This window comes from Alosa sapidissima, chromosome 22 (assembly GCF_018492685.1).
Source record: "Alosa sapidissima isolate fAloSap1 chromosome 22, fAloSap1.pri, whole genome shotgun sequence".
NCBI lineage: Eukaryota > Metazoa > Chordata > Actinopteri > Clupeiformes > Clupeidae > Alosa > Alosa sapidissima.
In genome coordinates this window covers 7,596,167-7,610,023 of record NC_055978.1, presented here as the reverse complement: position 1 = coordinate 7,610,023, position 13,857 = coordinate 7,596,167, and the positions used below count along the sequence as shown (strand labels likewise).

At 40.2% G+C, this 13,857-nt stretch overlaps 1 protein-coding gene across 12 annotated transcripts in view; it reads right to left on the bottom strand.

Annotated features, from left to right (window-relative positions):
• Positions 1 to 40: 40 nt before the first annotated feature.
• The window catches only part of mybpc1 (myosin binding protein C1), a 48,989-nt gene continuing 35,172 nt past the window's right edge, over positions 41 to 13,857 (bottom strand). For 11 of the 12 annotated variants that reach the window (XM_042079535.1, XM_042079536.1, XM_042079537.1 and 8 more), the window contains 7 exons: positions 13,329 to 13,417; positions 12,505 to 12,700; positions 12,102 to 12,241; positions 10,952 to 11,111; positions 9,730 to 9,866; positions 7,822 to 8,008; positions 41 to 1,282 (listed from right to left, as the gene is read on the bottom strand). In XM_042079535.1, coding sequence (XP_041935469.1) covers positions 1,185 to 1,282; positions 7,822 to 8,008; positions 9,730 to 9,866; positions 10,952 to 11,111; positions 12,102 to 12,241; positions 12,505 to 12,700; positions 13,329 to 13,417 — 1,007 coding nt within the window. In that variant the 3' untranslated portion in view covers positions 41 to 1,184. Of the gene's footprint in view, positions 1,283 to 4,146; positions 4,182 to 7,821; positions 8,009 to 9,729; positions 9,867 to 10,951; positions 11,112 to 12,101; positions 12,242 to 12,504; positions 12,701 to 13,328; positions 13,418 to 13,857 lie in introns of all 12 variants that reach the window. The other variant, XM_042079543.1, reaches the window with a different exon arrangement.

Sequence of the window (13,857 nt, the reverse complement as noted above, 5' to 3'; positions counted from 1 at the left end):
GGCGCTATTATTTCAAAATAGTGAAAGAAACAATTATCCATTACATTTCACTGCATATGGGAAGTTTATTTCAAATTCATTTTAGGAAATTACAAATCCAGGGACTGAAAGCATGCAATGAGGACCTTTATCGTCCCAGCCTTTGTTTCATTTTTTTTCTTTCAAATAACAGAACCACCCTTCAGGCAAAGGACAGTAGATGCATGCAGTGCGATACACCTGTCAGTAAACATAACAATAACATTTATCGGTAACATTTTACTTGGATAATCCTCCCACAGTGACTTAACAAATCATCTGTTAACATTCAGTATGAAGTTCAGTATGTAAAATTGTTTTTGAACAAAATTCAAATTATTGAACATCACTTTAACTAAATCCAAACCCTACCCTTAACCATAAACTGTAGTTTTTTGCTAATCTGTAGATAGTCTGTGAGTAGACTATCCAGTTAAAGTGTGACCCATTTATCTGTGTATTTTAAGTGCACATACTAAACCTGCACAATCTGAAACCCACCACTAGATAGCCCGACTTCAAAAAAATCCAACAGCAGACTACATTGTGTAGCCCATGACTATCTCTCATCAAATGACCACTGTTTTGAAACTCTTCCCATGTCATTACAGGATGTTAATAATACATTCTGTGTTTAATATGATAAAAATATATATTTATGATGCATCTGTAACCACTTCCAATACATTCAGTGCCCAACTCTGGGGACGCAACAGAAAAGAAGAAAAAGGAAGAGAGAGAGAGAAAAAAACTATTTCCTGTCTGCAGATCCCTCACGTTAATACCCTGATCCACTGCCAGCATCCAGCAAAAAGAAAAGTAATAAATAACACTACACATGCTGGGTACATTTTTTTCTCCACAGCTAACTTGAGGCTACAGTCAAAGCCACTGGTGACATGCATGTGGGCTCTTTGTAACATGAATGACTTTATTGTTTTTTTCGTAAGGAAAGATACTGTGGGCACATGGTTATATTGGGCTTTTCTATATATGCCTAACTATGAAAACATCTGTACACAGCATTCCATTTTTTCCACATTCGGAACCCAACCCCACTTACCCCCCCCTCCCACCCCCTAACCCTGGGACACTAGAAGCTGAGAAGGAACTTGGTTGAGCCACGGGTGTCGGAAGGCTATGAGTAGCTCAGGGGAATTTGCTTGTCACTCGGGTGCCTTCTCTTGTTTTGTCTCGTTCATGTACTTGTCAATCAGGTGTAAGGGCACTCCCCTCTTCATGAGTTCAAAGAAGGTGTACCCGCCTAAGGTGGGAGTGGAAAGAAAGAGAGAGAAGTAAGACGCAGGTCAACAGCGGCCAAAGGCTCAGACAGGAAGATGTAGTTTTGTTGTTGTTGGTGTTGTTTGTTCGGGGGCGGTTTATTGAGTAGCACAGATTGTTTTCAGAGGATGTGTGTCAGAGAGACAGAACAAGCAAGAAAGAGGAGACAGAGAACTACAGACAAAGAAGCAGATAGTGAAGATAAAAGACAAAGATAGATAGATGGATAGATGTTTTGACAGAAAGAATCAACATAGCAGTGAGTGTCCATACAAGCACATTATAACCGAACTTGCACTGAATTTCATTCACTTTTGAATTAACGCACTGAGAAAACAGCAAGACGGCTTTGTGTTTCACATATATACTGGTGGTAACGGGCAGAAAGGGTTGTAGATGAAAGAATGTCAGGACAAAGAGAGGGGAGAGAGAGTGTAAGACAGACAGGGAGGTCAGAGAAACTGAACAATCACAATCAGTGGAACCAGAACAAGCGCAGACCAAAGACACAAAACTCTATGGTACCAACGAATGCTCTCTAAAAGCACAGACAACGCCATTCCCACACCAGGCTCATGACCTTTAAACCTATCTTCATTAATCAGTAATATGGACACATTTCATCTACAGACTACTCTATTCAAATTGTAAATCTGCAGAATTATTGTTCTACACTATACTACTTTATATAAAATGTAATTCTGTATTCTATTTCTAGCTATATTGCATAAGTGCATGACTATCCACGTTTACATGGACAGTTTTTTTGTCATTCCGATTAAACTATTCCGATTGAAACATTTGTGCCTTATGTTTACATGGGGTACGTTCTATTCCGATCAGGTGCTCTCAAGCGCTTTAGAAGCTTTGATGGGAATAGCCGTTGTTGCCTAGCCTGGAGGACCAGACCCAATCTGAAAGATTAAGGGTCTGGCCACTAATAATGTAATGGCCCAACTCGAGTGGTGGCACCAAGCACGCATTTGAAAATCTCACTGCACACAATTGGATAACACTATGCGTCCAATGTTAACTGACTGGTTCCGGACTTGGAACGACGCAATTGGATAACACTACGTCGGTCATCTGTTTAGCTCGCCTCTGACCCGCCTATATCAGATACACAGGTGTGATTGGTGCAAGGGGCAAAAGTAACATGCATCATTACTCATTGCCAGAGTCTCTTGCTGAGCAAATTGAGAACCCTGGATTCCAGGGTAGTTGTTGCCTACTTTTCTTTGAGAAGATACAGCAGTCAATCCAAATGACCGTATACATGGCTGTTCATTCGGAATAGGAGTGGACTACACTGCCTCTTTCATTCCGATTAAAAATGAAAATTCGGATCGGATTTTCATTCTGATTGTGGTGTTTATATGACAATTTTTTATTCTGATTGAGCCGTTATTCCGTTTCTAATCGGAATGGAAGTGTCCATGTAAACGTGGCTAGTGTCTCTATTGTATAAATATATAAAAACACTGACAATACCATTGACACACCAGATTCATGTCCTTACCTAATTCATTAATCAGTAGTATGGATACATTTCATCTACAGACTACTGTATTCAAAATGTAATTCTGAAAAAAGGATTGTTCTATTTCTAGCTATATTGCATAAGTGCATAAGTGACTCTCCATTAATAATATATACAATGCCTCACTTCTGAGGCTTTTTGAATAACTGTTTTTGCCAAAATAACCTAATCTGAAACATCAGTGATGATTGTTGAGGGGTGATAGATTGTTGAGTATACTGTCGAAATGACACACCAATAGCAAGAGCAATGCAGTAGTATGTCGTGCATCGTATGTCGCTGCCTTAAGGCCTCAGCACATATGCGCCGACATAAATGCGCCAACTTGCCCATACCAGCAGCGAAATTTTCAGCTGACAAGTATTCAATAAACAATGAATTTTATTGAGCAACGCAACGGCTAAAAAAAAAAAATAGAACTAAATCATAATCTACAAGGCAGTGGCGGAAGGGTTCAGCAGTGGTGTGCTGGGTTGTACTGGGAACAATGGAGTCTAATACAATCGAATTGATACATTGAAAGCGGACTGCACCGCACTCATGTCGGTGCCTATGTCTGGAGGCCTTTAAGGTTGAGCAAATCCCCTCCCTTATCTGGTACAGTATGTGGTCTGGACTGATGCTTACTCACCTTTCTGTTGGTATTTGTTATGTGAGGAACGCATGGTTACCAAGGAAACACAGAGATTCGATATATAGAGCAGCAAATCAGCCGCTACACAGAGCACAGAGGCAAGGCTCTCTCTGGTAGCCAAGTCTGACAGGACCAGCAACTGTGTGTGTTATTCCGATATAGAGGTATCAGTGAAAGTTCACTGATTCCACCAAGTGACATTTACCCAGCCTTGTTAAAAAAAAAAAACGGGTTTCTTGGACACACCAAAGCGCTCAAGCAGCATATGATCCTAGTAGCGAACCTAGTACCTATTGTGATGTGTTATCATGCAATGTATGGATTGTACACATTTGATGATGTTACACTCTGAAGAGAATTAATTCAGTACAACAGGTTGTTCCAAAGACAGCTTAGTGTTGTTTCAATGACAACTGAAATCAAATTAAGGAGCTTTTCTGAAAACTAGAACAAATTTCCGGTCGTAAAGACATCCACAGTCAAATCTTAGATAACACTGCATCATTTTTTTTTGTCAAGAGGGACAAACTGAATAAACTTTTTTTTTCATTTTCCTTAGAGTGTAACTGCAACTGAGAAAGCAAAATAAAGCAGAGCGGGATTATGAGCCGCTGAAGAGGTTCCAAATGAATGACACATAAGCTTCATATGCCATAACCATATGAAAGCTTACCTTTAATGAGAACATACACTACTCCTGCACAGGGACTGAAGGGGAGAGAAGAGAACAGGGGAGTTAGAGACACTTTACATGAGGGAGTTATGTGCGCTCCAGTGGGGAGTTTCACCAACTACTTTAGTTATTATTAAATATTTTACGTGAAGGAGTTATTCAAATGTGTTTCGTAGGAGACACACTGAAATTAAAACATCATTATTAACAAATGAATGAGGCTATCGGTGTCGGCAGTTGGGATCAACGTGACTTTTTCAGTAAACTTCAGTCAATTCTGGAAATGAACTGAGATTCGATGGAAATGAAAATCGAATCAAAATGAATCAAAATCGAACTGAATTATTTTTCATTGAACTCGGAGGTCTATGGAACCCGGGAGGTGTAATTTCTTTTGTACATTGAGAGAACGTATCCACATTTTACTAAATTGTGTGCTCATTTTACTAAATATTGCTGTCATTTTACTAAATCTTGCTATCATTTGACTAGATTCTGCGCTCATTTCAGTAAATTGTGCACTCAGTTTACTAAATACGTAGTGTGCTCATTTGACTAAATTGTGCTCTAATTTTTATTTAGAAAAACAAGTTCACCATTTAGTCAAATCAGTACACTATTTAGTAAACCGCACACTATGTACTAAAACAAGTACAGTAGTACTAAACCAAGTGTTCAATCTAGTAACCTGAAAGCACAATTTAGTAAACAGGGTATCCCCAGGATCCTCCAACTTAAATTCAAGACTTTTTAAGACCTTTTTAATACCACTTCGAATGAAATTTAATACCAACTTTTCACCCATTTGCACCGTTTTTTTCCCTTCTACAGGCCAAAGTGAACGGGCAACAACCAGGGTAGCCTACTTTGGTGGCACTGTATCTGTGTGTGTGTGTGTGTGTGTGTGTGTGTGTGTGTGTGTGTGTGTGTACAGTATGTAAATGCTACTCTTCACATAAAATATTATTTAGGTGTGTGCAATCTACTAAATTAGTATTAGTATTATTTTTTTATTTGGACATGGTTCAGGCCTTAAAGGAGAATTCCGGTGTGATATTGACCTAAAGTGTGTTGAAACATGATACCGAGTGTGAACGTATGTCTCATAGCTCACCTCGGCTTGTCCCCTGTACTCAGAAATCTGCCGCTAGTTAGCCAATGCTACCAACAGGGTTTTGTTGTGGTGCCTCGGACATCGGCCTAGCCATGAAAATAAATCACTGTTTTACGAGGCTCAAAGTAGCTCCCATACTTCATTGGTAGACTTCGGAGGGCCTTGACATTTAAAACGAGACATGGAGAACTTTGAAAAAGCACTGGTAGTTTATTTACAAGACGATTTATACAGACAGTACCTTAAGGAATTTTACCGTTCAACGCTATCTTGAATTTAGTCACGATAAGTCGAGCGACGAGTACGAATGAACAGGTATGATAAGGGATCAGATTCCAAAAATAATTCAGTGGAAATGCATGGATTCCAGTTGCTGCTACTGGAATGTTTCAAGACACTTTAGGTCAAAATCACACCGGAATTATCCTTTAAAACAAAGACAACTTCTCTCAATACACAAGAAATATCTTGCGATGACACCTCCCGGTCTCTGTAGAGATGCATCTCCTACATCCACAATTATGATGATATCTATCACACAAAAGTATAATGAAAAAAGTAACCATGGAAAAGAAAATACAAATAACACTTCACAACACTAAAAAAAATGAAATGTACAATACATGAATTTGCCTAGTCAACTATAAGATGAATTCTAAATGAACTGCCTTTTCTGCTCGACTGTTTAAACCAGGGGTGTCAAACTCATATTAGCTAGTGGGCCAGATTTGTTGGAATGAGACCTCGTGAGGGCCGTCATTGTCAAGGTCATTACCATTTTTCTGCATGGGTATGAGTGTTGTTTGATATACTCCTTTTCCATATCCACTTATAAGCAAACAAGTACAAATCATGTGCTACTAACGCTATTACTCTTGAAATAACCTACTTCCATGTCTCTTCCTTCCTGAGGATGGTTTGTAGTGCTAGGTTTAATCAAGGTATCATAGAGATATTGCTTATTACCAGGGTTCCTACACATTTTCCATTTCAAAATTCCATACTTTTTCCATACTCAAATTTTCAAACTTCTCGATACATTTTTCTGACCATAATTCTAGACATTGTCAATGGAGCGTTCTACTAGCATTGTGAAGAGCTGTATATTATTAACTTATTAGCCCTCAGAAAACACTTATTCGTTGAGGAAGTGCTGTGTTGGAAGGTGCACTCACATTTTTAGTTCACTGTAGATACAGCATAGCCTACTACATATGTTGGAGACTAGTGCACTGATGCCAGATGCCTCAGAAATCACCGTAAACAATAGGCTATGATTTGTTTGCAATAACAGTTTATCAGATAATGCAGTATCCATGTCTTGGTAACTTTTACAAAATCAAAAAAGTCTACCAGTGTTTTAGCCGAAAATAGCAGAGCTACGCAAACATGCATAGAACAGGGTTTTTTTTCTGAGGACCCCCATGTAATTGTATCTTGACGATGTGGACTGTCAGTTACATGTAAGCTACACAGCAGTAGGAATGGTTCATTATGACCCGAGTGAGGTGATTAGTACTGTAGATGCAATAGTCAATTGTGGAAACACAAATATTCCTTCATACCCTTGTTTCTTTTTTCCATATTTATTCAGACCTGGAAATTACTAAAATCAAATTCCATACTTTTCCAGGTTTTCCATACTGCGTAGGAACCCTGTATTACACATTGTTTTTTTTTTTTCAAATTTCCCCTTCCTACCCAGAACATCTGGGGGGCCGTATGAATCCTGCTGGCGGGCCTGATCTGGCCCCCGGGCCTTATGTTTGACACCCCTGGTTTAAACATATGTCCTGCTTTAGAAAGAGGTGTCCTGACTGCTTCCCCCATGAATATGTTTGGAATGGTAGCTAGAACTGAATCATGTTAAATGACAAAAACCTCAGTGGAAATTGAAGGTACAATTTCCATGATAGACTACAGGATGATACTGGTCTTGATGTTTATTTTCATTACCATGCCGTTATAATGCATGGGGAAAAAAAACCTTTCAATGATTAATTAGCACATGGCAAGAGTGGTCTAACAAAAGGAATGGACACCTTCATTAAATATAAATCCTCCTGTATGTGCTATGGGCATTCTCAGAGCAAAGCTCCGTGGACATAAACGGCCTAGGCTGGGGTAAAAACTTAAATAGAACATACAGTATTAGAGCTGGCTGATGCGGCCATCCGCTAACTGGGAAGAAAACTGAGATTAGATGGCAAGAAAAGGTGCTAAAAGTCTAAAAGTTTCACTAAGACGCTCGGGTCTAGGGACATCAGAGGTGGGTGCTGCTGAGAAAAGCCTGTGGATGATTTTGTTGATAAAATTAAAGAAACTTCATCAGCACAGTCAAAAGCAGACATGGAGACAAGGGAACTCGGATTGTTATAAAGTAAATAAGTGATCTGAGAGACTACAAAGGACATTGTTGTATGTTGTCAAACTTACAAGCCTTCATTGTATAACACATTTAACAACTCCTAACATAACATAGAGGTGAAACAAATGCAATACACAGCTAGAAGTTGTTTCCAAAACTTATCTCTGACATACACACACACACACACTCTAACCTTTGACCTCCAGCTTGCATTCCACCTGAGCCTCGCCGAGGTCGTTGATGGCCTTGCAGCTATAGACTCCTCCATCATAGGGGCTCGGCTTACGGATCTCCAGGGTGCAGACGCCTTGGTTGCTAAACATGCGATAGCGTGGATCATCTATTATTGCAATCTTGTTCTTCATCCAGATGATTTTGGGCTGGAGCCCACATAGAAACAACATTGTCCACAGACACAAACAAACAAACACAGAGAGAGAGAGAGAGAGAGAGAGACAAACACACACACACAGTGCAAACTGAGTAAGGTGCAAGTATATAATTAGAAACTAACTTTCATGTGAAGAACAGTAAATCTTTCTGCACACAAAGAGAGCACGCTAAGCCTCTAAGCTCCGCTGGACAGTCATTGTGCTCAGGGCCATGGCAGTGTTCTGCGGCTATGGAGGGCGGAGGCTTAGGCTAAAAGTATCCTACTCTGCATCTGCTGGGCTACATCACTGTCAAAAGGAGACACAGGTTAAAGGCTGCCTGAAAGTGATCCAGTGTGTGTGTGTGTGTGTGTGTGTGTGGTGTGTGTGTGTGTGTGTGTGTGTGTGTGTGTGTGTGTGTGTGTCGTACACATGTCCACTCTAACCCATATCCCATAACTTTTAACTTTTTTTCTTTCTTTGACATGTGCTTCTATTTGTAAATGTGTGTGTGTGTGTTTGTACCTGTGTGTGTGTCTGCACACGTGTGTTCACATATATGTGTTCTCACTGTCTTACTTACTTATCACTGTCTTACTTCTAGACACATCTCTGTTTCAGTTTATGTCTTTCTCTGCCAGTGCGCTTCTGTTTTTCTGAGAACTTCTAGGATGGGGGCACCCATGAGCTTTACACATGACCCAAACTATGACCTCAGTCTGTGGCCAGGATAAACACCTCATATGTGTTTGTGTGTGTGTGTGTGTGTGTGTGTGTGTGTGTGTGTGTGTGTGTGTGTGTGTGTGTGCGTGTGTGTGGATAAACACCTCATGCCCAATCTAAAGGTATGGACCCCGTTGAGCTTATCACATCTTAGAGCAGGTATTAGAAACCCTGTGATGTATTGTACACATAACCTCCTTTGTGCAGTAAGACGCAGGGGCACCTATGTGTGAGGTGCCTGATTACTGTTGTACACATTTTAAACACCCAGTTTTTTTTTTAATGCTCAATACTATACTCAAGTCAATACTATCCCCATATGTTAAACAATTACCCTGCATAATAAGATAATTCCTCATGTAGCCAATATCTGAAGGCCTAAGCATCTGGCTGACAAACCAATTCAACTATTTTAATCTGAAACAACAAATGCTCTTCCAAAATGTCTCCTGACCACCATAAAAACAATATGAGCACTATTCTTTGTAGTGTTTAGTATCTTAATGTATTGGAGATCTGTATACAAGAAAGCCAGTACCAGAATTAGCTCAAGCCACCAGCCAAATGCTGGTAAAATGTGAAAGTGTCTGGTAGATTTCAGACACAAAATGATTCACTGTTAAGTGGCTGGTGAGTTTGACCATTTATCTGTCAGTGTCTGGTAGATATTCAAATTTTAAAGAAATAATTTCCGACGCTCCATGAAAGCTTATCCCAGAAAAAGACAAATTCACAAAAAAATGAATCTAAAGTCTGAGTCTGAATCACTGCACTAAAAGGCCTCTCTCCAAACATTCCTGTGGTCATCAGTTTACCGTGTGTGTGGCTCTTATCATGTCGTGTAATATCTCACAGTTCAAACAGAGCACATTCCACACAAGCAACTGAGTTGACTTACCTGTGCGCTAACCAAACACAACCCCGGTCATGCCCCAGACTTACCCCTCCAGTCAGGCACGGGTGGCATTTTGGGGTGAGATAAGGGGTGGCTGTGCGGTTTCACCTACCCTGGGGTTTGCCCTGACGCTGCAGTTGAGCGTGGCGTTGTAGCCAGCGATGGCCAAGATGTTGTTGAGTGGCTGCGTGAACTTGGGCGGCTCGGTGAAGTCGCGGTCGATGTACTCGGGGTGCTTGAGGTGGAGCCCTGAACGAGAGCGAGAGGAGAGGGAGGAAGAGGAGGAGGAAGAGGAGCCAGAGGAAGAGGAGCCAGAGGCACAGGCAGAGCAAGAGCAGGGAGGGTTGGAGGAGGAGGAGGAGAAGGAGAAAGGAGAGGAGGAGGAAGGGTGGAAAGGAAGGGAACAGGACGGATGCTGTGCATGATACCGGCTGAATGCTGTATCATGTGGGTTGGACCCTTTATGATGTGTGATGAGGAAGAGACAACATGGCTTTTTGTTTAATCAGAATCAGAACAGTTTAAATAACAGCTCTCTAGAGAGTTGATTTATTAATTGATTTTAGGAGCATATGTCAAATCTTATACAGCGTATGAGATTCAACATATCGTACCATGTTCACACCAAGATGTGACGCTGGTATGTGTGCATGTCTCTTCTCTGTTTAAGCTGGAAGTGTCAACACCCACACACTTTTCCCCCAACCTTTACAATGTACTTAATGTAATCAATTATATTAAAGTCTTCAATTTAACAATTACTTCAAAAAATGTATTTAGGCAAAATATACTATTGTATATATGTACATTATGATTAATAATAAATAAAATAAGTATAGATGTATGTCTCTTGCACTATATCCACCTCTTTAACAATATACTTATTTGATTTAAGGTGACGGGTGGAGAGTAACAGACTATTAAAACTATTTATTACATAACCATGTAACACTGAAATACCTTTTAATAATATAAAAAACTATTTATTACATAACCATGTAACACTGCAATACCTTTAGCCCGTGAAAAAAACCCACAAACAACATTGCATATTCTTGCGTGAACAGACAACAAAACGGAATCATGTGATGCACTCAATTTACTGTTATGCTTTTCATTTGATGGACAAAAGGTTAATTGCATTTTCCTTTTGTCAACAAATTAAACTTCACTTCATAGACAAAAGGAAAAAACTTAATATATATATTTATATATATTATTATGCTTTGAGAAGCCATATAGTTATGATGAACTGTCAGTTCATCATAACTATATGGCTTCCCAAAGCAGGATGTCATATGCTGTAGGGTGTTAGAGCCGGAGTAGGGACTGACCTTGCTTGACGATGAGGGCGCTGTCCTTGGTGGCGGTGGCGGACTCGCTGAGGCCGCACATGTTCTCGGCGTAGATGCGGAAGAAGTACTCGTTGCCAACCACCAGGTCAGTGATGGTGAGGCAGGTGCGGTGGTAGTGCTCGATACAGGTGTACCACTCCTGGGGTTGGGAAGGGACGGTAGAGTTACTCAAGTGTACATACACACACACACACGCACACACACACATACACACACACACACACAGTTACTTAAGGGCATTATAACACTTATGAACACACTCGCACACACACACACAGAAAGAGAAAGAAAAACAAACACAGTCTTCACAGCATACATAGTCTATTTTATACATAAACACACACACACACACACACACACACACACACACACACACACACACAGTTACTTAAGGGCATTATAACACTTATGAACACACTCGCACACACACACACAGAAAGAGAAAGAAAAACAAACACAGTCTTCACAGCATACATAGTCTATTTTATACATAAACACACACACACACACACACACACACACACACACACACACACACACACACACACAGAGAGAGAGAGAGAACCATGACACCATTATCATATTAAGGTCCATATGATATAGTCATCATCACATTAAGGTCCAGATGATATAGTCATCATCACATTAAGGTCCATAAATATAGTCATAATCACATTAAGGTCCAAAGATATAGTCATCATCACATTAAGGTCCATATGATATAGTCATCATCACATTAAGGTCCATATTATGATACAGTCATCATCACATTAAGGTCCATATTATGATATAGTCATCATCACATTAAGGTCCATATTTTTTTTTTTTTTTTTTTTTTTTTAAACTGTCCTAAAATTGTGAGAATTGTTCTAAAACTTACTGTTTACCATGTTGTTAGTCGCTTTGGTTAAAAAGCGTCAGCCAAATGTAATGTAATGTAATGTAATGTAATATGATATAGTCATCATCACATTAAGGTCCATATGATATAGTCATCATCACATTAAGGTCCATATTATGATATAGTCATCATCACATTAAGGTCCATATGATATACTGTAGTCATCATCACATTAAGGTTCATATGATATAGTCATCATCACATTATCATCCATATGATAGAGTGTACCATCGTCTTTTTATCAGCTTTCTGAATGGTGTAGCCTGTGATTGGAGCGTTTCCGTTGTCTTTGGGAGGGGACCAATCAAGTGCCACGTTCTCCCCCCATACTTCCTCGATCTTAACACACTGCGGGGGACCGGGAAGATCTAAAGAGGGGGAAAGGTCAAAAGGTCACTAGGATAATCTGCTGCACTAGTCATTTGAACTAGGCTTTATCATGCTTTATTGTTCTTAGTCTTCTCAAGCATTTCTGACAGGTTTGTCATGGACAGAGAAACAGACAAAGGCCATGCACATCCCAAAAGAGATAACACACACACACACACACACACACACACACACACACGTGAGACATGAGGTGTTTATCCTGGCCCATGAATCCTCCAACAGACTGATAAACAGCACTCACCGACGATCTGGATGTCCAGGATAGCAGTGTCCGTGTGCTTCTCCACCTGCACGGTCATCTCGTACTTGCCGGAGTGCTTCCGCTCGGCCTTGCGTATGAAGAAGATGCTGTCGCACTCCGTGTTGCGGATGTTGACCTGGGTGGGCTCCACCTCTCCACCGTCCTTCAGCCAGCTCACTTTAGGCCTGGGCTTCCCCTGACAAGCACACAAGACATTCTCAGATTTTAAGGGTATTCTTAGGACTTTTTGGGTGCAAATTTGACAGCGTATTTTGGCAACAGTGCATGCGCACTGTGGCCAGGGCAAAGTCAGACACATAGAGTGGGCAGAGTCAGACCGAAGTAAATTAATAAAAGATAGATAGATAGATAGATAGATAGATAGATAGATCAGAATTTAACACAGGTTGCATGTGATTAGTTATTAGTTATTATTTAATTTCACTTCACTGGAGAGGTCTCGCCCATTTCAGAGTACACATCTTGACGTAGCTTCCTGCTACCTATATCACCACCGAACTCGGGCCCTTTGTCTTTTTGTCTTAAATAGGACAGCGAAGACCGACAGGAAGTGAGTGGGAGAGAGGTGGGGTGGGATCAGGGAAATGACCACAGGTCAAATTTGAACCTGAGTCTCCGTGGGCACTTGGATCCAAACATGGAATGGACGCTGAAGCCACTTAACCACATGACAGAACATTCAGATACACATACATGTATAGACAAACATCCTGACATAGCCTACAGTACAATTTGTACTGTACTGTATGTTTGTCCAAGACTGAATTCACACATTCTCTCTTTTTGAGACTCTGTGATCTTACCATGAAGGGCACGACAAGATTGACAGCCTCTCCAACCTTACGGACGTATGTCTGCTTCAGGTGCCTGGGGATTCTGATCTTCGGGGGTTCTGGAGGAAAAACAAAAAGTAAAGTTGTGTCTTACATAGGACTATCTAAAACATGATTATCTAAAAGACACTTTGTGAGATTTTACTCAGATAATTGTGCCAAAATATTTTTTTTATTCGACCAGCAGGGTTCTTTTAGCCTGGAAATGATATAGATAGATAGATAGATAGATAGATAGATAGATAGATACTTTATTGATCCCCAGGGGAAATTCAAGGTAAAGCACATAAGCATATATATATATATATATATATATATAAGCACAAGACAAAAGATGTGATCCATTGAGATAGAAATGTACATGACAAAAATGACTTAAAATGGGGGAGGGGTAAATAATAATGGACTTAACTGTATATTTTTCAAATACAGAATTCCACTTCCAGCGAATTATGCTAAGCTAGGCTAACTGTGTCAGACTGGGTTATTGCACACAATT